Consider the following 22,976-nt stretch of genomic DNA (forward strand, 5'->3'; position numbering starts at 1 on the left):
TATAAGGAAACGACTCAACTATGGAGAAACTTCCCGGAATGGTAAAATGACTCAACTATGAAGAAACGGGAGGAGTATATTTTCTCTCTCCATTTAACACACAAAACAAAACCTCCTAAAATCTCGTGTCGTCCATAAATATGATATTTTTTGTGGGACGAAGGGAGTATATTTTTCAGCTCACGATACAAGCACATTGAAGTATATTGGTCCAAAAAATCAATGTACAGTATAACACTAGTATACAAATAATAAAAAAAAAAATCAAAAAAAAATAAGGACCATTCTATAATTTTTTTGAAAAAAATGAGTATGTGAAAAATTGAGTACTATAAAAAGTCATTTGAGAAGTATTACAATGAAACAGTGTTAGAGAAGTAGAACTTTGAAAGCAATTAATTTAGGAGTACTACACGTTAGAGGTTGAGCATAAAAAAAAGAACAACAATTGTCACTCGTTCTCCAATATATAAATAAATCATAAATCAACCTACCTCAAGTGTAGTACAAGCAAACAAATCAACTAAGCAATCAAACTCAAACCCCACTCTCTCTCTCTCTCTCTCTCCCCCAAAATATCAAGAAACAGAGGCAAATACTTCACTATCACTGAACTGATCAAAGTTGCGATCACCAATAACCTGGCGTGCCGGCTAGTATCTGTGTTCGCTCGCTCTCTCAAATCCATTTGAAAGTGTATGAATATATATATATATAGAGAGAGATTGAAAGAGGTGTGAGTGAGAAGTGAGTAAATATATGAGGAAAGCAGAGACAAGCCAAGCTGGGAAAGCACGCCGATCAATTCTTGGAAGGTATTTTGGACTGCATCCATGATATCACCGCCGCGCTCCTCTTCTCCCGGATGACCGCCGCCGCTGCCTACCGCGTCGATACGACGTCGCGCCTCGCTCAGTGGCGGATTGACGATTTGGCCGCCGCCTCCTACAGGAAATCAGACCCTTTCAAGATCGGCCTCTGGAATTGGTCAGTTTCATTTCTCACTTTTTTTTTCCTTTAATCAGCCACTGTAATTGTAGAATAAGGAAAAGGGGTTCAAAAAATCACTTAAAGTTGCAATCTTGATGCTAATGGAATGTAAGGGTTTCATCATTCTAATCAGTTTTTAGTAGTATTGAATTGTAAGGAAAAGGGGTTCAAGAAAATACTTAAAAGTTGTAATCTTGATGCTAATGGAATGTAAGGGTTTCATCATTCTAATCAGTTTTTAGCAGTATTTGAATTGTAAGGAAAAGGGGTTCAAGAAAATACTTAAAGTTGCAATCTTGATGCTAATGGAATGTAAGGGTTTCATCATTCTAATCAGTTTTTAGCAGTATTTGAATTGTAAGGAAAAGGGGTTCAAGAAAATACTTAAAGTTGCAATCTTGATGCTAATGGAATGTAAGGGTTTCGTCATTCTAATCAGTTTTGGGTGTTTGAATTGAAGGCATTTATCTGTGGAGAAGAGCCGAACACTGATCATTAGATTGTATCCTGAGGTAACAACTTTAGCCAAAGAAAATCCCCCGATTGCATCTTTTATGATCAAAGTCATCAGCCTTGCAGCAGGGGAGCGAAAGTGTTTTGTTCATCCTGGTGAGAATCATCTCAATCTCACTATGTTCTTTAATGGAAACCCACAGTTAATTTCATGACTTACAACCTATAGTTACTTGTAGATGTTATTGATAAGCAGCTCAAAAGCAGTGAGGATTTTGTATGGACAATTGAGGTTCCTTTGAGTGGCAAGTTCATCGTCGACGTTGAGTTTCTTGACATCAAAACTGCTCCTCCGGGTGTAAGATAACGTTCAATTTTCACTATTGTAACTAAATGAGATGGAGAACTTACTTGTGGAACGTGCAGGGGGCAGAGCCTTGCTCAATTTGGAGTGGAGGGCTCATGTGTAGCCAGTCTAATCATACGGCTATTGCATTACTTGGTCGAATGCTGTCTGAGGGCATTCAAACCGATGTAACGATCAATGCATCTGACGGTAGCATCTCAGCACACCGGGCCATTCTTGCATCCAGGTCTCCTGTCATCCGCAGCATGTTCCTGCACGAACTCAAGGGGAAGGAAACGGCTGCCATAGACATTTCCGACATGTCAATTGAAGCATGCAGAGCTTTACTGAATTACATGTATGGAAATGTGAAGAAGGAGGAGTTCTTGCCCCACAGGCTGTCCCTTCTTCACGCAGCTGATAAGTACGAGATTTCAGACCTGAAGGATGCCTGCCACGAGAGCCTGCTGGAGGATATCGACACGACAAATGTGCTGGAGAGGCTCCAGAACGCCAGTGTGCATCATCTGCCAGAGCTGAAGAGCAGCTGCCTGCTATATCTTGTGAAGTTCAGCAAGATCTATGATATCCGAGATGAATTCAGATCGTTTCTGCAATGCGCAGATAGAGAGCTCATAGCTGAGATATTCGACCAAGTTCTTGGCGCCTGGAAGGGGTTCTGAAATCCTATGTAATCAAGGATGGATATTCTTTGGTTCAGTTTGCAATTGTTTGTTGGCTAGTAAATGTTACTATCATTAAAGGTAATGATTTAATGTAAACTGAGTATATCAGCAAAGTCCAATGTGTATAAGCTGATGTGCTATATATATATAGAAAGGAGAATGTAAGATGTGAATATGATTGAAATCAATAGAAAGAATGTTTGCTATTTTCCTTCACATATCAAACAGTCTTTGAATTTGAATGTATGAATCTTCAGCTTTACATACTAAAACATCATAAACCATCTCAGATCATCTACCTAGTTTCTGAAACAGAGTTTAAATACAATAGAATCGAACAAACGAATCATCAGCAATCCATCCTAATCGGCTATCTGAGACGGGATCTTCTACTAGAAAATTTTTGTTTCATCAATGGTTTCACTGACTGCAATATTACACATAGTGATTCTCTATAAGAAAAAGGGGTTGTGGATGGGAGTACCTGATAAAAGAGCAGCATAGTTGAAGAATTCATCTCCATTTTCTTACATAGGGGAGATATATATAGTGAGATGCCATTTCATAAAGTGGGAAAGAATATGGAGGGAATATTATCAGGATCTATCTTCTACACTACCAAGGACCAATATTTTATTGTTTATTGTATAAATTATCTTAAGAGTTTTATCATATTTGCCAACAAAAAAGTTTCCAACTTTAAATCATCTTATTAATCTTAGTCTCAGATAAATCAGAAATGAGTTATCAATTCATAGCAATTAAATGCAGGCCTTGAGTCTTACAAATCAACAAAAAATCCTAAAATTGGACCTTTAGAGAAAAAAGTTGATATAACATAGCCAGAATTCAACCAAACCTTTTCGGAAATGAGACATGAATGTGCGAAAATGAAAAAGAAAATAACGAGTCCGTGTAAGTGTAACAATTATCCAAAATAAAAGTATCTACTTTGTCGAAATAATTAAAGAATTCATAAGTATAGAGCATTAAACGAAGACATCATCAAGTACTTGCTAATTCCGTTTGGAATGAAGCAATCCGTTCCTTAAAATCCAATGTTTCTATAAATAGTCCAACTCAGAAAAAAAGCAAGAATTTTCTTTGCAGTTGCAGGGGGATCCCCTTCACCCGAAAAGAAATCCGGCAGCTTGTTCTTCGTTGCCATTAAAAAGCTTCAGAGCCTGAACCACCTGTTCTCTTCCGAACCCAAGTTCGACTAGCTTCACAACTTTAGCTTCAAACTCAGCTCCCTGCAAACATTCATCACTCGGGGTTAGAAAGTCATACTAATATACCTAAACATACAATGTGCAACATCATTTGACCCAGGCAGAAGTAAAATTCATGACAAGGATCCCACAACTTAGTAAATGAGCTATAAACATATAAGCCCCTAACAAAAATCAGCTTTGCGAGAAAGGAGAGGTAACAGGCACAAACATAATACTAGTACGAAAGAGTAGATATCTTCATCAGATGAAGCAAGGAAATATACTTCATTAATAAAATTTAATTGAAGTTGAAAGCGGTAAAGAATGTGTACCTGGGAAGCATTGTTGCTGAGACTTCCTGCAGATTGCAAGAAAGGGACATTAGTTTCCCATAGTATACGTCTAAAAGTACGTGTAAATGCCACGGAAAAGATGGTAGGAGAATCACACAAAAATGGTGGATTAAATTTTGGAAGAGTAATCAATACTAACAAATAAGTGCAGAAACAACAATGTCCCTGCTACGTTAGGATATTTATCATGTGTTCCTTATCCATAAATAAATGCAGATTCAAAATTGTCTGAACTAACCAGAAGGTCCACTTGGTGAACTGACGTTCTCTCTAGTTGCTGATGTTGCCTGAAAGTCAGAAGACATTTGTGAGATTTATTGGTTTGATTTACCTTGCATGGACATATATTTAAAGAACAAAAATCTAAAGCAATAAGCATAAAACTTAAGTAATATGTTACTGTATTACACAAGAATTTGACTAGTTCTAGGAGAATATGGAATGATCTGACTGTCTGACATATGGAAATCATTTGTAAAACACAAAACTGGGAAAAATACGGATATAACTGAGCAGCAAGGTCAAGTTTATCCTTACTTGTGCTCCTGAGCTCGAAGCATCCTTTGCATACCTCTCTTCATCCAGAAACTGTGATGGAATGTCCTTCTCTGAATTTCAATAACATTAGTCAAATGTGATCAAAACCGTATTTTTGAGCCATATATTCAACGATATAAATTTTTCCATAAACATGATAGCCTTCAAACAGATATACAATGCCAAATAATTACCTGCTAGGAAAGGTACAGAAACCTCTCCTCCACCAACTCTCAGTACATTCTCCTTTAGATCAATAATGCACTGCATATGATGGCTTTATATCAAACCAAGCATCCTAGAAGGACTAAAGAAATGTAAAAGAAAAAGAATTGAACAAAATAAAAGAAAGGTACTTGGTGCTTGCGGAGCATATCCAGGCCAAAGAGAAATTCCATGTTGGGTGCATCCAACACCATAAAGGAACATGGATAGAATATACTTCCAATCTACAGTGTTATGTAAGACCATGTTAAGCTTATAAGGGATAATGTGTAATATGATATACATTGTTCAGTCGTGAAAACACTAAAACGCATCTGAACTCATGTTCCCAGGAAGCCTTTGTTAAGAATTTAGAAATGAATTTATCCAATTCTGAAACTTACACACTCCCAATATGATTAGACATCAAAAATATAATTATCACACGTTTTTAGAATAAATATATCCCTGCCTTCTCTTATTTCCAAAACAAACAATAAGCAAAACATTAAATTCTTGCAAAACCAATTCTACCATTTTCAGAACTCCCATTTCAAATTCTCAGACACCTCTTAGTAATCATATATAAAAGCAACTAATCATTTTTTAGGCCTACCTTGATAGGAGCAACATGTATCCGACCCAAAATCTCAGACTGCCCAACTCCATGGGCAATACCCTTGTAGCGTGTATCCAAAAGCCTCAACAATCTGTAATGAACAATAAAATAATACGACCATCCCAATCAGTCAACAAGTATATCATCTAAAGAACATATAATGCAGTAAAAAATATAGTACTATGTTACCCCAAACGTTCAGCACAGCTTTTAGATATAATTGTTGACTGAGCTCCACTGTCAACAAAAGCCTGTAACAAAGAAAACAAGATTGTTTCACATAGCTTAACAGCAGAAAGTGCTTCTGCACATTAGCAGGAACATTATCCCCATCGTTCTCTATATTAAATATCACTACAAGCATTGTGCATATTGTCAAAATGGTTTTACATTCCAATCAATTAAAAAACAGTCCAACTTGAACTATACTAGTATGAAAAGTCTGGATTGGAATAGCCAAGCAGCTCACGGCTACCCAGTAATAACAGATAGCACTTTAATTGTGTTTGTGTGTGATATTGCAGCATTTCAGATACCCATGTAAAGAAATAAAGCCCAATCTAAACTTTTCCAAGCAACCTAATTAGTATGTCTTCTATGTCAGTCGAGTGGGTTCGCCTAACAGGAGATAGAGGCCTCATCTTTAAGATTCCAGATCTATCTATTTAGCCCCATATCTCTCTTTCATAGGACTTGCTATCATATTTCCACCCGGTCTCTTGAAAAAGCAACTAAAAAGAAACAAATTAAACTAAATTTTCAGATCATTACCTTCATCGGAACACCATTAACTTCCATGTCAACATACAACATGACCTGGAAATATGAACATTGATGTAAACTTTATATTCAAAAAATAATTAAGTACTCCGAATGGAAAGCTGGCAATCATAATTACCACTCTTGCAAATGCCTCAGGGTTGTATTCCAAGGCTGCAGCCCAGTTTTCATCAATGCCTTTCTGCCAAAAACAATTACGGTTTGTTGGATCCAATAATCTTTTGTATACAAATGTTCAAAACAACAATGTAAAGGTCAAAATAACTGATTTAAGCAAAAAAAATTATCTAGATCCTGAACCGACATCAAAACCACAGTAAAAAGTATTCTAAACTGAATTTAAGATTCCTGCAACAAGTTTTTGTCATCGGACACACGGAGGTCTTAATGACATGGATACCAACTAAAACCAGTTCACTTGCATGCATCTTCATAATATCTAGGCTATCTAGCCACCAAAAAACACCGGCAAGATAAAAGATGATAAACATTAATCTACAAATTCTTTCATATTGGAATATTTCTCAGTTGCAGCAAACAGAAAAGGAATATAGGAAATATTGGCTAATAAGCCAAAAGAAAATATTCAAAAATGGGTTCAGAAAACCAGTTAAGCATAACTATGAATGATCTTAAGTAAAGAGATTCTCAATATAATATCAATGTCAATCTACGCACTGCAAATTATCTTGACATTATATAGAGGAAAACTGAGCAACCTGGCGAATAGAGGCTTCTATTTTCTTTTGTGCCTCCACATCAAATGGATCTGCATAAAGTAAAGCCTGCCCAAATAAACAGCATTAAAAAATAAAGAATATGAATTTATTATGTATAAGAGAGAAATGCATTCAAAACGAAACCAGGAAAAGAAAAAACCAAAAGGCATGTGCTAATAAAAATACTCCCTCCTTTTTTAAAAATAGCAACTATTCCCATTTTGGGCCGTTCCTTAAAAATAGAAACTTTGGAATCTTCCTGTTTTAGGACATGGACCCCACAATCCACTAACTCTACTTTCACTATTTTTTCTCTTCCTCTCTCTTACTTTGCTCATTTTTCTTTTCCTCTCTCTTACTTTACCAATTCTACATTAAAAGTGCCGTTTCAAATGTTTCTATTTTTTGAATACGGAGGGAGCATAAAACTAATGAGCTTATCAGTATTCTGATTGGAAAGTAACCAAGAAAATAATACTAAACAATGAACGAAGAGATTCAGATGACAGCAGTTTAACTGTGAGTCAGGGCTGTTATTTAAGAAATTGCATTTAGTATTTCATCCAGTAACTTTTGCAGATTCCAGCCAAGGATCAGATGTGATGTGTTATGAGAAGTTAGTAAATTCTTGAGAAGCAGGAAAAACAATCTCTTCAAGTCAATTATGAGATAGGAGGAAGCATCTAAACATAGCCATGTGAAATTACAGCATTACTACACATGATCATCCCCGTGGCAAGAAGCATGTACTGCTATATCTAATAGGGGAACTATAGAATGGAAACAATTATAGATGAAGGAATAGCTGAGACACAACTGACCATTTCCTCTTCTTGTTGACGCCTTAATTCAGATTTCTGGCGATTACGTGCGCGCAAAATGTCTTGTAACCTGTTGAGATCATTTCCAAGTATGGCTTGTGCTAACTCCGGATCCCTCTATCAGTTCAAATGCCATAGTAAGATCAGCACCAAATCTAAGTGCTATAGATTTAGATTTTTGGATGCAAATATACCAAGAATCATAAAACCTAAAAACAAAGATGGAAGAAATGAAGGCAATCACCAATACTAGCCCATCCCCCACCCCCTCCCTCAATATAATAGGTCAAAAGAAAAGAGGTAATCATCCTTTCAAAATACTCTAACTAAAAGGTAATGGGCACTTTTAAAAGCCATAGTATAATATTTGAAGAGTAACATTTGAGTTCAAATCATGGCAGTGAGTTTTATGAGTGGATATAATCCATATTGGTTTACCATGACTACTTTTCTCGTAAGCATGGTTGGAACTAATAACACTAGAGTCAGGCACCCCCATTAACATCAAACACAAGAGTCAGGCACCCCATTAAGAACAAACAAAAGAGTCAGGCACCCTCATTAAGATCAAATATAGAGATCGCATTCATTTTTTAGCATGATCACATGTCTCAAATCACTCAGCACAAATTGGCTTCACATATGGATGTTTGGATAGCTGCATATCAAGAAGAGAGGAACATAGCAATAAAGTTAATTGAGTTTGCAGCGATAGTGTAACTCTTGACAACAGACTTAGCACAGGATCCTAATCATGTATAAGAGCATGACAGAACATTGTCAAGATTAAATCTTTATCAACATCATTACGTCTGTACCAAGAACATGCATATTATTTTTATTTCTTTTTTAATAAACTAAATTAGGAAGCACTTTATTTGGTTTCCCAATTGATATAGTACCTGAAACAGTTGTGCCATCAAATTCGAATCACTGCGCACTTGCTGTTGGAAAGCTGAGGGATTTACAGCTGAACCATCAGGATTGAAGCCCGCAGCTTCGCTTGAAGGTGCTCCGGCTCTATTTAAAGATCACAGCAAAAACTCATTCATTCCAAGGAAACACTTTAATTCCCATACATTCCCAAACAAAATTATTACTTTACCAAAAAATTAAAGGGGACAATTTAAAGAAGAGGGGGAGAGAGAAAGGAAAAGAATTATGAGAAGCAAGTAATTAACATTATAGCATCATACATTCATACTATGCTATAGCTAAACGTACAACTACATAGAAACTTTCCTAAATAGTACTATAAATCTCAATGCCATAAATATTAAAACTTCAAGAATTCAAAGATAAACCTGGAACCAGAGGACGCGGCGTTCGGAACCATCATAACCAAATCTCCATCAGCAACACCCAGAGCACTCAATTTCTGAGAATTCCCCATCTCATTCCCGTTAAGCAGCAATTGCTGTTGCTGCAGCGGCACCCGAGTCTGTTCACACACATTGAATTGCACATAATTCCATATCAATAATCACAAACTATCCAAAAAACCAAGCAAAATTAGAAAGAATCAATAACAACACTAATAATCACCCCACCTCAACTTCAAGCAGAGCTTTCAAGTTCTCAACCTGTTAATTATGCATTGAAAAACAAAAAAAGAACAAAAATCAACAATACTTCAAAAATCAAGGGGAGGTAGGGTTCAGAAAGTTAGGGCAAATTACCGATTCGTCGCGATCGACTTCTAGCGTGACGATTTGCTCGTCGGTGGTCATGACGGTGATCTTCATCTTCTCCGGCGCAATTGGATTCGGATTCTTCGAGGAATTATCCAAAATTGAGTATGGAGCTATGCAATTAATAAGAGAAGGCTCTAGATTTTCTCCTACTTGGTTGATACTTTAACTAATGCCGAAAGTTATCTTCCTCGCCGTTGACTGATGCTTTCTAGGAAATCGGTCGCTTTACTTCTTCAGCTATTTACCACTGCGGTGAATTTTCGGCTGCGGTAAAACCTGTTTCTGATTGAGACGACGCTTTTATACTACTCCGCCGTTAATCAAGTTTTTATTTATTCATGGCATTTTAAAAGCATTTTATATGTATAAAATAAATTAGGTAATTTCCATAATTTCAGTTTTAACTTTTGTTTATTTCCTTCTAAATTCGAATTTGGATTATGACTTGTAAATCCGTATTAGTTAAGTTTTAGAGCATCTCCAACGGCGGACGTCGCGGTCGCGGAAGTCCTACCCGACGTCCGCCATTGTGGAGCAAAAGGTCGGACACGCCCGTCCCATTAGCCCGTCGGATGTCCTCGGATATCCTTGCAACGTCCTACCTGACGTCCGTCATTGTGGAGGGGGTCGGACGTCCGAGTTAAAATTTAATTTATTTTTCTTTTTAAAAAAATTCTATAAATACGGCTCTATATATATGTCTCGTTAAATTTCATAAATTTGAAACATATAAATTGAATAATTGTGATTTTATTTTATTGCGGAAAGTCCTGCATTGTGCAGTGGGATGGAAAGTCCTAGTGGGAAGTCCTAGTGACGTGGCAGGAGGTTTTTGTGGGAAATCCTAATAGAAGTTATAGTGGAAAGGGCGTCACCGGAGATAGCTCTAAAATTTCCTTTTACCTTACGTATGATTCTTGTGCCGTGCGTATGAGAATTGGGTATTTCCCATGAACTTTGAAATTGGTATATAATATCACGAACTTTATATTTTATTTGGTATTTCCCAAATTCACTCAAATAAGATATTTTCATCAAAATCTTATTTAACATAGGCAACCGTGATATGTTTTATAATATTTGAAACCATTTTTTAAGTTCATAACATGTAGCATAAAAAGTCACGTTGAAAACCACGTTGATTTAATTGTGTCAAGTATGATAAAAGCCTCGTAAGTTAGTCAAATATAGTAATAAACATGTCATGGGAAATACCAAACAAAATGCAAAGTTCGTGATATTATATACCAATTTCAAAGTTCATGGAAAATACCAAATTTTGGGCAAAGTTCATAGTTTTAGAGACCAATTTCCCTTTTTTTTTTTAATTGGGCCATAAGCGTTATGGGAAGAAATTGGGCTATGATTTGATAATAAATAACAAACTGACTATATTTTCTAGTGGATCATTAGTGGTTGGGTTTGATTAGGTCAAGTCAAGGATGTGGATGGATGATTAGCATACCCAATCAGAGAACTTGTTAGTGGATTAATATTATCCATTATTAGAAAAGTTGACACTTTTGATGTGATTATGTGATTCTGAAATAAATAAAATTGTCATTTTTAATGAAATAGAGTGAAGTCAAACTTACTCAATTCAGGTTGATTAATTGGAATTTACTAATATAATTTAAATGTGTTATCTGTATTTCTTCTTAAAAAAAATAAATTATTATTGATAAATTCAATCATAGAGGGGTGATCAATCGCTAACTCACTCTCTAATTGCTAACTATAATTAATTTAAGATCATAGAATTTTAGAAATCTAGTAGTCTAACATTTACCACACGTAATTTTCATTTTTATTAATTAAATAAAAAAAGATAAAATTAAAAAAAAAAAACAAAACAAAACAAAACAACTACCAAATTAGGATTTTGGATTAAAATGTCAATATAGTGTTTTGAAAATATCAACACAATGCTTTGAGAATGTCAACACATTGCTTTAAGAACATTCTACATGTATTATATTTACATATTTTATACACTATGTTGGCATTTGTTGATGTACGGAAAAATTAAAAATTTCTGATTTTTTTTTAATTTTGACATCGGAACATATACAAGTGAGATCTCGTTAGACTCCTTATGAAATTATCTTTAATTTGATATATATTGTGCAAAAAAATAATTTAAATCGAGAAAGTTATATGCGTCTTAAAGTTATGTGATATTTTTCAAAAGTTACTTACAACTAATTTGTTGTAAATTGGCCTTAATACCCTTATTGACGTTTTTTGTTGATCGTATTGACATTCCGGGGTTGATGATTTAGGCCCTTTATTGAATATCTTTTGTCTATTTCACATCGGTATAGTTAAATACTTTAACGTACTCCATTAAACAATAACTCTTAAAACTCTACTATTTAAAAAGGATTACATATATCTAACTTAGAGGGTGTGTTATACTGTTAACTCACCCTTAAATTGTTAACTACAGCCAAATAATAGGCATTAGATCTTAAATCAATGCATAAGATCTTTGAGTCAAGAGTATCAATACAATGTAAATTAACAAAAAGTTAGTTATAGGGATGTCAATTCAACCTGAAACCCATGGGTTGGCCCGAATAGCCCGGTAAAATTAACGGGTTACTTAAATTGTTAACTACAGCCAAATAATAGGCGTTAGATCTTAAATCAATGCATAAGATCTTTGAGTCAATAGTATCAATACAATGTAAATTAACAAAAAGTTAGTTATAGGGATGTCAATTCAACCCGAAACCCGTGGGTTGGCCCGAATAGGGCTGTAATTTTATAACCCGAATACAAAACGGGCTAAACGGGTTGGCCCGAACGGGTTGTGGGTTGGCCCGACGGGTTGCAACTTTTAATTAAAAAATATTGAGTTTTAAGGATTTTTTGTATTTTTTAATTTCATGTGACACACTCATTAGTATTTTTCAATCTACATTCTACACGTTTAACTCAATCCCACATTATCAACTTTCAAGTTCCACCTCAACTCATTATTCCATCGTCCTATCACCTGCCATTATTGTTTTACTACCACCAACGCCAAAATTAAGAATTAATCCATCAAAATCTCAATATATTTATCATTTTAATAATTATTCACGTAAGATATGATTTTTAATTTTAAAATAATTAATTATGACCAATGCCAAAATAATGACACGAACACAAGCTTTAATTGAAATTAATCGATATAACATTAATTTATCTTTGTTTAGATTATAGTTGATTGAGATGAAAGACTTCTCTCCCAACTATTGAGGAAAACTATGAAATTTTTTTGAAGATTTTATATGATTCTATCACTAAGAAGAAAAAAAGAATTAAAAATTAAAATCATTTTATTGAGGGAAATTTGATTACAAGAGATTATTTTTTAAAGTTCTTAGGCCCGAATGGCCCGATGGGTTAGCTCGAAACCCAGCGGGTCAGGGTCAGGGTTGAAAATTTATGACCCGAAATTTCGTAACCCGAATACCCCGGACCCAAATAGCCCTCGGGTTGGTCCGAACCCGAACGGGTTGGCCCAATTGACATCCCTAGTTAGTTATAACTAACTTTTAAAAATATTTCAAAACTTAAATACATATAACTATCTCAATTTAAATTATTTTTTACACTACATATATCAAATTAAATATAATTTTACAAGGATTCAAACGAGATCCTACATGCATATGTTTCGATGTCAAAATTTGATAATATTTTCGCCAATTTTCATATATTTCGTGCAACAGATTACATGAATACAATATAATACATGGATAATGTCAATGTGAAACTGTATTTACGTTTTCATGTATTCGTGTTGACATATTTAATACACTATATTAACATAACGCTTCCCAACCCTAAATTTGATAGATATTCTTATCTTTCCAATATTACAAAATAAAAAATAAAATTACACATGATAATTTATAGACTGTTAGATCTCTAAACTTCTATGATCGTAACTTATTTATAGTTAGTAATTAAGAGATGAGTTAGCAATTGATCAACCCCGGACTGGGATTACATATTTTACTTTTTAAAATACACACTAATATTTCAAGTTGAGATATCAACTCATGATTAAATGCAAATGCTTTTTTGACTAGGTTGAAACAAACAAGTGAAAAACTTTTGATGGTAAAAAGAAAGTGAATATATCAATTGAAGACAAAATTCGTGCATCACTAATTCTCAAATCCATCAATATATATGCGACTCATTTTAATAAAATCATCAAAAATAGAACCTAAGCCCTAACATAAGCACCAGTCATAAATCCAATTTGCAATCATTTAAAGGACCAAAGTAGTATATTCCAAAAATACAAGGACTTTCTCGGGAAATATGTCACTGAATGACGCCATGAATCTTTTTTTCCGATCAAATGAAAACTGGCGACGACTGTAAAAACAATAATATTTGTGAATCCATCTTTCTTCATAATTTGGTCGCTTAAAAGTCTCTCCTCACTCACTCATCACTCCATCCCCATACCCCCAAATTCCTACATCGGATCTCCCAATTTCTCACTATTTCAATCCACTTCTCAATCAATCTATAGATGCCCGCTGCTCTGAATCCACCGGAAAATCGATCAGATCGTTCCACCTCAGATTCCAGCTGCAGCAGTCGATCGGTTTGCTTGATTGATTGATAGGTAGATACGTATACAGATGGCTTCCCCTGGCAATCCCCACGCACCAGGCGGAGGTCCCTTCGATATGCACAAATTGTTCAAGCCCTCCACGCCGCCGCCTCAGCAGCAGCATCCCACCTCCACCCCCAATTCCAACCCTAACCCTCAGAGCTTCCCCAACAACGTCAGCAATGCTAATTCCAACCCTAATTTGGTCTCCGCCCCCTTCCCAGTCCCGTCGGCATCGTATCCGCCGCCTACCGGCGCCGGAAGTGGGAACTACTCCTATTCCCCACAGACGTCGCCGTACCATTACCACCCGGTGTACACCCCCTACTCCAACCCCCCTCCGCCGCCGCATCAGGAGTATGCTAATGTGCACCCTCAGAGATCGATGTCTTATCCCACCCCGCCGCTCCAGCCCCAGCTGCAGGCGCCGCCTAATTCGCAGCACCAAAATAATTTTCAGAACCCCCCAAATCCCCACCCCCAAAACCCTAATAATCCAGGTGCTCGTTTGATGGCGTTGCTGAGTGCGCCGCCTTCTACCATGGATGTTGTTCCGCAGCAGCTGTCAATGCCAATGGCTCAAATCCACCCCACTTCCTCATCGGGCTCTGATTTTGCTATGCTGCAGAATGTGAACGTCTTGCCCTCTTCTGGCCAGGGTATGGCTGTTTCACATCAGGGCCCGGTAATGCGGATGCCGAGTAGTAAGCTGCCCAAGGGGCGGCATTTGATCGGAAGTAATGTTGTTTACGACATAGATGTTAGATTGCCCGGAGAAGTGCAGCCTCAACTTGAGGTTACACCCATCACAAAATACGGATCAGATCCTGGACTTGTTTTGGGGAGGCAAATCGCGGTCAACAAGACTTATATCTGTTATGGGCTGAAGTTGGGGGCCATCCGGGTGCTCAATATTAACACTGCTTTGAGATCCTTGCTTAAGGGTCTAGCGCAGGTTGCTACCACACTATGCTCATTAGATTCTGTTGTTTTCACTTAAGTATGTCAAATATTGTTTCCCTTTATTGATTTATTAATCTCTTGGTTAAACCAAATGTAGTTTCTGACTGCTTATGGTCATGTTTTATTTTGCTTGCATCTTTGTATTGGTTAGTTAATGGTGTGATGCAACTAAAATGTATTCTCTGTCTTGAAATTTCTGATTAAGCTGTCATTTTTCGGGCATTAGTGAAAGGGAGTTCTGCTGTGGGAATGGAATATAGTTTTACTGATAGTACAATCTTTCTGGATTCCAGGATATGTAACACTAGTGGAACTTGATAGTTTACTATTAGGTCCTTGTAGAACATCCTATACTATATGATGATTGCCTTGTTAGCTAGACTTAATGCATTAATTTGTATGATATCCCATGGCATGATCTGTGGTTTAGAGTGGTAAAATCACTCTATTGATCTTATTTGTGGTAATTTTATGGTGACATGTTTCATTTGTTAGCTTGGCTCGTCAATAGCATCAATAAGTTCTCCTGATTTACGTATTGAATGGTGAACTTTCTTGCAGAGAGTCACAGACATGGCTTTCTTTGCTGAAGATGTTCACCTTTTGGCTAGGTATACTCTTCGCCAGCTGTTTTTATTCTTCACACCAATTAATTTCTCCTTAACATGCTAATGTGCTCCACACAGTGCAAGCGTTGATGGGCGGGTTTACGTGTGGAAAATAACAGAAGGTTCTGACGAAGAAGATAAACCTCAGATTACTGGAAAGATAGTTACTGCCTTACAAATTACTGGAGAGGGGGAATCTCTCCATCCTAGAGTTTGTTGGCACTGTCATAAACAAGTATACTGCCCTTTTATATATGTTCTGTAGTTGTGTTTTTACACCTCCCTGTCACTAATAGTTAACCAAGAAATTTATCCTTCTTCAGGAAGTTCTTGTAGTGGGAATCGGTAGGCGCGTTCTGAAGATTGATACTACAAAAGTTGGAAAAGGTGAAAAGTATTCAGCAGAGGAGCCACTTAAATGTCCAATTGAAAAGTTGATTGATGGCGTCCAACTTGTTGGCAGCCATGATGGAGAAGTGACTGACTTGTCTATGTGCCAGTGGATGACCACACGCTTGGTATCGGCTTCAGTGGATGGAACGGTTTGTTTTTTAAACTCTCTTATTTCCTGATGGAATTTTATTTACTGCCTTCATTGAGTGCTAGCCTTGATTGATATGAATAATGACATCTCTATATTTAGTAGCTACGGTACTTTTCTTGCTATAACATGGATAGAGTGGATATTCTCCTATGGATCAAACATATTAGTATTATCAGATCTATCTCTTTACTTTTTACTACCACACTCTATTTTCTTTACAACATATGTTGTCAAGAAAGCAAAGTATGTTTGAATGAAAAGCCTGGATTAAATTTTACTTGGAGTTTGTGAGTAATGACTACTGCTATAGATTCTACATTACGTGTGAATTTAATGATTATAGTCAGTCGACCCTGCAAGAAAATGTCATTCAAAAAGCTATCTGACAGAATGAAATGGATGTAATTTTCCGAAAAGGAAAGATGCTGAAATATCATGTTCTGATGAATCAATTTTTGGATTACATAAAAAATTCTTAGAAGTAGATCTTTATCAATCTGTACCACACGTGGGGACTATGGATAAAAATACTTGGTTGAAGACTTGTTACCATTCTCTGCAAGCTAAAAAACATGATAGAATAAGGTAGAACACTCATTTTTTAAATGAATACAATGAAGATGCAGATTTTTTTGGGGGAAATAAAGAAGCTAGTCAAACCACGACTTTTACTGGTTTGACAATAGATGATGCTATACGCATACAATGAAGTAATCCGAGAAATACTGGAGACTTGATATTAATTTACATAACTTCAACTTAGAATATAGGAGTGAAAAGTAACACCTATGACAGATATTCCATAAAGCAAGAAAATGAAATCTGATATGAAACCAAGGAAGATTTGAAAATAAGGTATGTAGAACGTAATAAGCTGCCTTAAATCATTTGCACACTTCATTGCAACTTAAGTCTAAAAGAGCCTCCTTTGATTTGTAAAGTTTGCTCATACTATCAAAATACCACTGAATGATTTATTTGGTACTTGATCAATCGAGCAATATCCGTAATTAATTGTGATGATGTTTTAAATAAAAATCTTCATTAACACTACCATACAAGAAAAAAAAGTTGCGCATTTGATGTTGAGAAAGTGTGTAAACTCTGTATCTGCAATTTCCTTCTGCACACTTAGGCCGCCCCTTTTCTGATAGTTTTGGTCATTCTCATACCTGTTCTGTTTGTAACTGCAGATAAAGATTTGGGAGGATCGCAAGTCATCTCCAATTGCAGTTCTCAGGCCACATGATGGACAACCTGTCAAATCCGTGACCTTTGTGGCTGCTCCTCATCGCCCCGATCATATCATACTTATCACTGGGGTACATGCAGCGGAGAATTTTCTATATTTCATCTTCTGAATTTATTACTCCCCCGTGTCCCCCCATCCTGAAAAATAGGCACATGGATGGATGGCACAGGTTTTAATGTGAAATTGGTAAAGTAAGAGAGGGAAGGGGAAAAAGTGAGTAAAGTATGAGAGAGACGGGAGAAAAAGTGGGACTACTTTTTGTGGACACCCCAAAATGAAAAAATGGGACTATTTTTTGTGGACGGAGGGAGTCATTTTTTAAATTAGACATCTTCATTTTGACGGTGTTCATGATTTTCTGTTGCTGCACTCAATTGTCAAAGTGTTCATGCAGGGCCCCCTGAATCGAGAATTGAAGATATGGGTTTCAGCAAGTGAAGAAGGGTGGTTGCTTCCTAGTGACGCAGAATCATGGAACTGTATTCAGACGTTGGAATTGAGAAGTTCAGAGGGTCAACTAGAAGAAGGTTTCTTCAATCAAGTAGCAGCATTGTCACAAGCTGGCCTTCTTTTATTAGCAAATGCTAAGAGAAATGCTATTTATGCTGTGCACATGGAATATGGTCCTAACCCAGCAGCAAGTTGTTTTGATTATATAGCAGAATTTACAGTCACTATGCCAATACTCAGTTTTACAGGGACAAGCGAAGTAGGACCTCATGGTGAACAAATTGTTCAAGTGTATTGTGTCCAGACACAGGCTATTCAGCAGTATGCTTTAGACTTGTCACAGTGTCTGCCACCCCCTACAGAGAATGTAGTCTATGAGAAGACAGACTCTAGTGTCTCACGGGATGCTGCAAGTATTGAAGGGATTGCTAGGATGGAGCCTTCTGGCAGTAAACCATCAGAGATTTCTTTATCTAGCACAGCTCCCAAGGCAAGCCTGCATGAAGGTGGCTTGGATAATGCATCAACCATTAGGTATGCTGTTGGTGCTGCTTCCGGTGAGTCACCAGCTATACAAGAGTTTGCTACCTCAAGTATGGAGTCCAAACAAGTTAATTTGTCCAAAGCTGTTAATGAAACTGATATTTCTCTTGCCACTTCAACTCAACTCCCTCTGAGTCCCAGGGTTTCTAGATCTCTATCTGGTTTTAGTCGATCAAGCAGCATTGAGCATGGCCCACCTGGTTCGGAGCAGAAAGTGATTGAATATTCAGTAGATAGACCAATAGATGGTATTCATGGAAACTTGTCTGATGTTGCTTCATTGGATGGTGATTCTCAAGATGATATTTCTGCCGCTCGCAATCATCCAATCAAGTTCAAACACCCCACTCATTTGGTAACTCCTGCTGAGATATTGATGGCCACTTCATCCTCTGATGTTAACCACGCAATTGAGCCCCAAAGTGAGGGTGAGCGTAATATTCAAGATGTGGTAGTTAGCAATGATACAAGGAATGTTGAGGTAGAGGTCAAAGTTGTTGGCGAAACAAGATTCAGTCAAAGTAATGATATTGAGCCCCGAGAAGAACTTGAGACTTTTGTGTCAGAGAATAAGGAAAAAACCTTTTGCTCTCAAGCTTCTGATCTTGGAATGGGAATGGCTCGGGAATGCCGCATCTTGTCTCCTGAAACGTACACTGTGGAGGAAGCTAGGCAGGTTAGTGGGACAGATCGAAGAGAAGCAGATACCCAACCCTCTACCACAGTGGAAGAAGGTCATGACTCTGCAAAGGATATGACTCAGAAGGATGCCGATTCTTCAACCCCTTTGGCTGCTCAACCAACTGCACCAACTACGAAAGGGAAGAAGCAAAAGGGAAAGAGTGCTCAAGGATCGAGTCTATCTTCACAATCTCCTAGTGAGTTCAATTCAACTGATTCTACTGTTGAACCAGGTGTTAGCTCTAGTACTCCCCAGGCAGAAACTGGAGTTCCACAAATACTTTCCATGCAAGAAATGCTGAATCAGGTGATTTTGCTTTCATTTTTTGCTAGTATTTATGATAGATCTTGCATCAGTAATTTTTGTTAGCACCATTGTGATACCTTTCATGATTTCTAGTGTCTGCTCTTTTATCCTTGCCCCTCAGTGAATATTTGTGTCCATCTGAATTGTATACTTAATAGTTGTAGGGCTAAAGAGAATTCTTCGCTCACGACTTCTTGTTGTTTGTCATTCTCATTTTTGTATTTGACTATTTTTACATCTCAAATTGAGCAACTTTATGGAAAACTTAATGGCTACATTCTCAATTAGGATACCTGAGTATGGAAACATATATTTGTAGCTAATGCTAAACATGTAAGTTGATCTATGCTTTTTTTAAATTAATTTTTATTTGTTTTGATATTACAAATCTGCAGTCTTATACATTGTTGATATTCAAGTACTGCCATTTTATGTGGATTTACTGTGTCTTGATGCATCAAACTATTGCCATTACTTCATTTTTACTTTTTTGCTTTCTTTTCTTGCAGATTGTGAACATGCAAAATGAAATGCAGAAACAAATGGCACTGATGGTTGCCGTTCCAGTTACCAAAGAGGGAAAAAGACTTGAGGCAGCCTTGGGAAGAAGCATGGAGAAAGCTGTCAAAGCCAATGCTGATGCTTTGTGGGCTCGTCTTCAAGATGAAAATGCAAAACAGGAAAAAGCAGCTAAAGAGCGCATGCAACAGCTAACGAATACAATCAGTAATTGCTTAAACAAAGACTTGCCTGCTATCATAGAGAAAACTGTCAAGAGAGAACTGACTACGATTGGGCAATCTGTGGCACGCACCATTACGCCAGCCATTGAGAAAACAATTTCCACTTCCATTATAGAGAGCTTCCAGGTTAGAACCTCAGTTTGTTTGGTTCTCTTTTGTTCAACCATGTATTGTAACTTACATGATTTTTGTTATCAGAAAGGAGTAGGTGATAAAGCTGTAAATCTGTTGGAAAAATCAGTCAGCTCCAAACTTGAAGCTTTGGTTGCTAGGCAAATCCAAGTTCAATTTCAAACTTCTGGCAAGCAAGCTCTGCAGGTATTGAACAACAATATAGTTGATTTACTACGTCGGGTGGTTGCAGTTCCTTTTTTTTCTTTGGGTGAAGCTCTTGTAATTTTTTAGGAGTATCTAAGTTAAAAGATCAAAGATCTGATTCATGCATAATCATGCTCAGTTGCTCTGTTTTGCTTTGAATTGAGGGTTGTAGATAGAGAAGCATTTATATTGTATCATTTTCTAGCCTAAAGCTCTCTAATGATGTAATGTGAAACCAAATATAATAAGGTTATTAGTTTTGCAATGAAGCCATGACCTAGCCAACTGGGAGCTTTGTTATATCAATATGTTCCAAGATATGATTAACTGGATTTTCATTATAGTAGAAAGTATTCATTTTTGTTAACACGCTTTGCCTTTCCTGAATCTTTTGTATATGATTTAGTCTGACTTTGCAATGCAGGAAACCCTGAAATCGAGCCTGGAAGGTTCTGTAATCCCTGCATTTGAGATGTCATGTAGGACCATGTTTGAGCAGGTCGATACAGCATTTCAAAAAGGAATGGTTGAGCATACGTCAGTGGTTCAGCAACAATTTGAGGCATCACATTCTCCATTAGCGCTTGCACTAAGGGTACTAAAGTTGATGGTGTTATTATGATGTTTTAATATCACCATTGCTACTTTTTAGGATAGCTTTAGTCTAGACACTAGAGTTTATCTCATTGTACTTCTTATCCACCTAACAGTAATTTTATTTTACTCTTCAGGATGCTATAAATTCAGCATCATCAATGACTCAAACTTTGAGCAACGAGTTGCTTGATGGTCAAAGAAAATTGTTAGCTATTGCTGTATCCGGAGCGAATTCTAAAGCTCCGAGTCTATTGAGTCAACTAAGTAATGGTCCTTTGGGTTCACTTCATGAGAAGGTTTGCTGTTTCTATTTTTTTGGTTATTTTTCTTTGTTGGCTGTGTTATCTATAAAATTTAATTTCTTTCTGTCTATAGCTATTTCATCTGATAAAAGGCTTTTCTGTTTTAGCTTGAGCTTCCCCCTGACCCGACCAAAGAGCTATCTAGATTAATAGCTGAGCGCAAGTATGAGGAAGCTTTCACCGCTGCCCTTCAGATGAGTGATGTTAATATAGTATCTTGGCTGTGCTCTCAGGTATTGTCTGTGCTGACGATAGTTACATGCCTTACTCTGAGTTCCTGTGGTTGGGTTCAGGTTTTAACTTAGGTAGCTTTGGCACATGGTTGGAGAATGATGAGGCTAATTGCTAGATCATACTCATGTACCAATGTAGGAATATGGCTAGGAGGTTTTAAAATGGATTTTGTCAAACTTGAGATGAGGCTCACTTTGTGTCTCCCCATTGAATGATTGAATGTTTCACTTGAGAATTGAAACTGGAGAGGATTGAATAACTTTGTCACTCAACAAAAAGATAGGCAGTTAGAAAACTGAAAATATAATCAGTTCATGGTAAAAAGACAATTTACAGAGGAGAGATGCATGCGAAGATTGGCATGTTGAACTTAGTGAATTTGGATTACTAGCAACAAAGATGTTTGTGCTGGACTAACTCTATAGTGAATTTGATAAAATTGTGGATCTAATGAAATTTGTTGTGTATGTCTAATATGACCCCACACTCACTATACTCTTCATACCTAATCAAAACTTGCTCAACTTAGCTTGGGCCTGCACTATATTCTATTTATCTGCATTAAACAGCAGACAGTTTTCTAACGTGACTATGTTTTTAGTGTAATAAATTTGTATGGTTTGGCCCAGGTCGACTTACCCGGAATTTGTTCGGTGAATCCCCTTCCTTTGAGCCAAGGTGTACTTCTCTCCCTTCTACAGCAATTGGCTTGTGATATAAGCAATGAGACACCTCGTAAGTTAACGTGGATGCGGGAGGTTATGACTGCAATAAATCCAACTGACCCGATGATCGCAGTACATGTACGCCCAATCTTTGAGCAAGTATATCAAATACTAAACCACCAGCGCAACCTTCCAACGTTGGGCGGTGCTGAACTTGCCAACATCCGCTTGATCATGCATGTCATCAACTCCATGCTCATGAGCTCTAAATGATTGATGTGGTTTGCTGGAGCCATTCGGATTTGGGTGCTTAAATCTTTTGCCTTTTCCCCGAATGATAGGACCATTGTTAGCAGCAGTTTGTGTGAATTTTAACTATGCAGTTTTAGTGAGTTTTCCATATGCAATTTTGTACTGTGGTACACTGTCTGTCCAGTTACAATTCTGTGTCTGGATTTGACTCTCTTCCATTTGTTTGTCATATTGATTTTCCCAGTTTCATTTGAAATATATATATGCAATTAAGGGATATGCTGTTGCAGTGAGTGCGCTGTGGCCCTACTTTGCCTAAACTTTAGTTACTCATTCATGTTTTTCCACATGCCAAATCTAGTGATTTGGAGTGAAATATACCCTACTATGAGAAATTGGGTGTTCAATGAATGCATTTTCATATGTAGCAATTTATTCCCTTTCTAAACCCTTTTTGCTCTTTTATAAATGAAT

At 36.9% G+C, this 22,976-nt stretch overlaps 3 protein-coding genes across 3 annotated transcripts; 2 read left to right on the top strand and 1 right to left on the bottom strand.

Moving 5' to 3' along the window:
• The first annotated feature begins 497 nt into the window (after positions 1-497).
• On the top strand, positions 498-2,691 carry LOC125220086 (BTB/POZ domain-containing protein At1g55760-like). Its single transcript, XM_048122222.2, has 4 exons — positions 498-987; positions 1,451-1,599; positions 1,683-1,801; positions 1,870-2,691. The coding sequence occupies exons 1-4, from the start codon at positions 866-868 to the stop codon at positions 2,470-2,472; spliced, it is 993 nt and encodes a 330-aa protein (XP_047978179.2). The 5' UTR covers positions 498-865; the 3' UTR covers positions 2,473-2,691.
• A 712-nt stretch (positions 2,692-3,403) lies between these two features.
• DDI1 (ubiquitin family protein) lies at positions 3,404-9,673 on the bottom strand. The gene is made up of 16 exons (XM_048122221.2): positions 9,402-9,673; positions 9,273-9,305; positions 9,027-9,163; positions 8,625-8,742; positions 7,723-7,839; positions 6,902-6,967; positions 6,301-6,363; positions 6,174-6,218; positions 5,592-5,653; positions 5,400-5,493; positions 4,936-5,028; positions 4,774-4,843; positions 4,580-4,650; positions 4,281-4,329; positions 4,022-4,047; positions 3,404-3,728 (listed from the first exon to the last, which is right to left on the bottom strand). Exons 1-16 carry the CDS (start codon positions 9,465-9,467, stop codon positions 3,603-3,605), a joined length of 1,236 nt encoding a protein of 411 aa, XP_047978178.2. The 5' UTR covers positions 9,468-9,673; the 3' UTR covers positions 3,404-3,602.
• Positions 9,674-13,797: 4,124 nt separating this feature from the next.
• LOC125185627 (enhancer of mRNA-decapping protein 4-like) lies at positions 13,798-22,781 on the top strand. Its single transcript, XM_089056533.1, has 12 exons — positions 13,798-14,998; positions 15,568-15,617; positions 15,693-15,849; positions 15,938-16,156; positions 17,352-17,480; positions 17,805-19,391; positions 19,901-20,260; positions 20,333-20,452; positions 20,877-21,047; positions 21,184-21,345; positions 21,459-21,584; positions 22,215-22,781. Exons 1-12 carry the CDS (start codon positions 14,072-14,074, stop codon positions 22,521-22,523), a joined length of 4,317 nt encoding a protein of 1,438 aa, XP_088912659.1. The 5' UTR covers positions 13,798-14,071; the 3' UTR covers positions 22,524-22,781.
• Positions 22,782-22,976: the final 195 nt, after the last annotated feature.

This window comes from Salvia hispanica, chromosome 1 (genome assembly GCF_029641045.1).
Source record: "Salvia hispanica isolate PSC_SH4W2 chromosome 1, Shi_PSC_v1, whole genome shotgun sequence".
Lineage (NCBI taxonomy): Eukaryota > Viridiplantae > Streptophyta > Magnoliopsida > Lamiales > Lamiaceae > Salvia > Salvia hispanica.

Excerpts from the sequence above, each read along its gene's own strand:
- DDI1 (XM_048122221.2), bottom strand. The coding sequence starts at position 9,467 with ATGAAGATCACCGTCATGACCACCGACGAGCAAATCGTCACGCTAGAA. Across the intron at positions 5,654-6,173 it reads TTAATGGTGTTCCGATGAAG|GCTTTTGTTGACAGTGGAGC; the intron begins GTAATGATCTGA and ends TCTTTGTTACAG. Across the intron at positions 4,330-4,579 it reads CTTCGAGCTCAGGAGCACAA|GCAACATCAGCAACTAGAGA; the intron begins GTAAGGATAAAC and ends TCTGACTTTCAG.
- LOC125185627 (XM_089056533.1), top strand. The coding sequence starts at position 14,072 with ATGGCTTCCCCTGGCAATCCCCACGCACCAGGCGGAGGTCCCTTCGAT. Across the intron at positions 19,392-19,900 it reads TGCAAGAAATGCTGAATCAG|ATTGTGAACATGCAAAATGA; the intron begins GTGATTTTGCTT and ends CTTTTCTTGCAG. Across the intron at positions 20,453-20,876 it reads CTGGCAAGCAAGCTCTGCAG|GAAACCCTGAAATCGAGCCT; the intron begins GTATTGAACAAC and ends TTTGCAATGCAG.
- LOC125220086 (XM_048122222.2), top strand. The coding sequence starts at position 866 with ATGACCGCCGCCGCTGCCTACCGCGTCGATACGACGTCGCGCCTCGCT. Across the intron at positions 1,600-1,682 it reads AAAGTGTTTTGTTCATCCTG|ATGTTATTGATAAGCAGCTC; the intron begins GTGAGAATCATC and ends AGTTACTTGTAG. Across the intron at positions 1,802-1,869 it reads TCAAAACTGCTCCTCCGGGT|GGGGCAGAGCCTTGCTCAAT; the intron begins GTAAGATAACGT and ends TGGAACGTGCAG.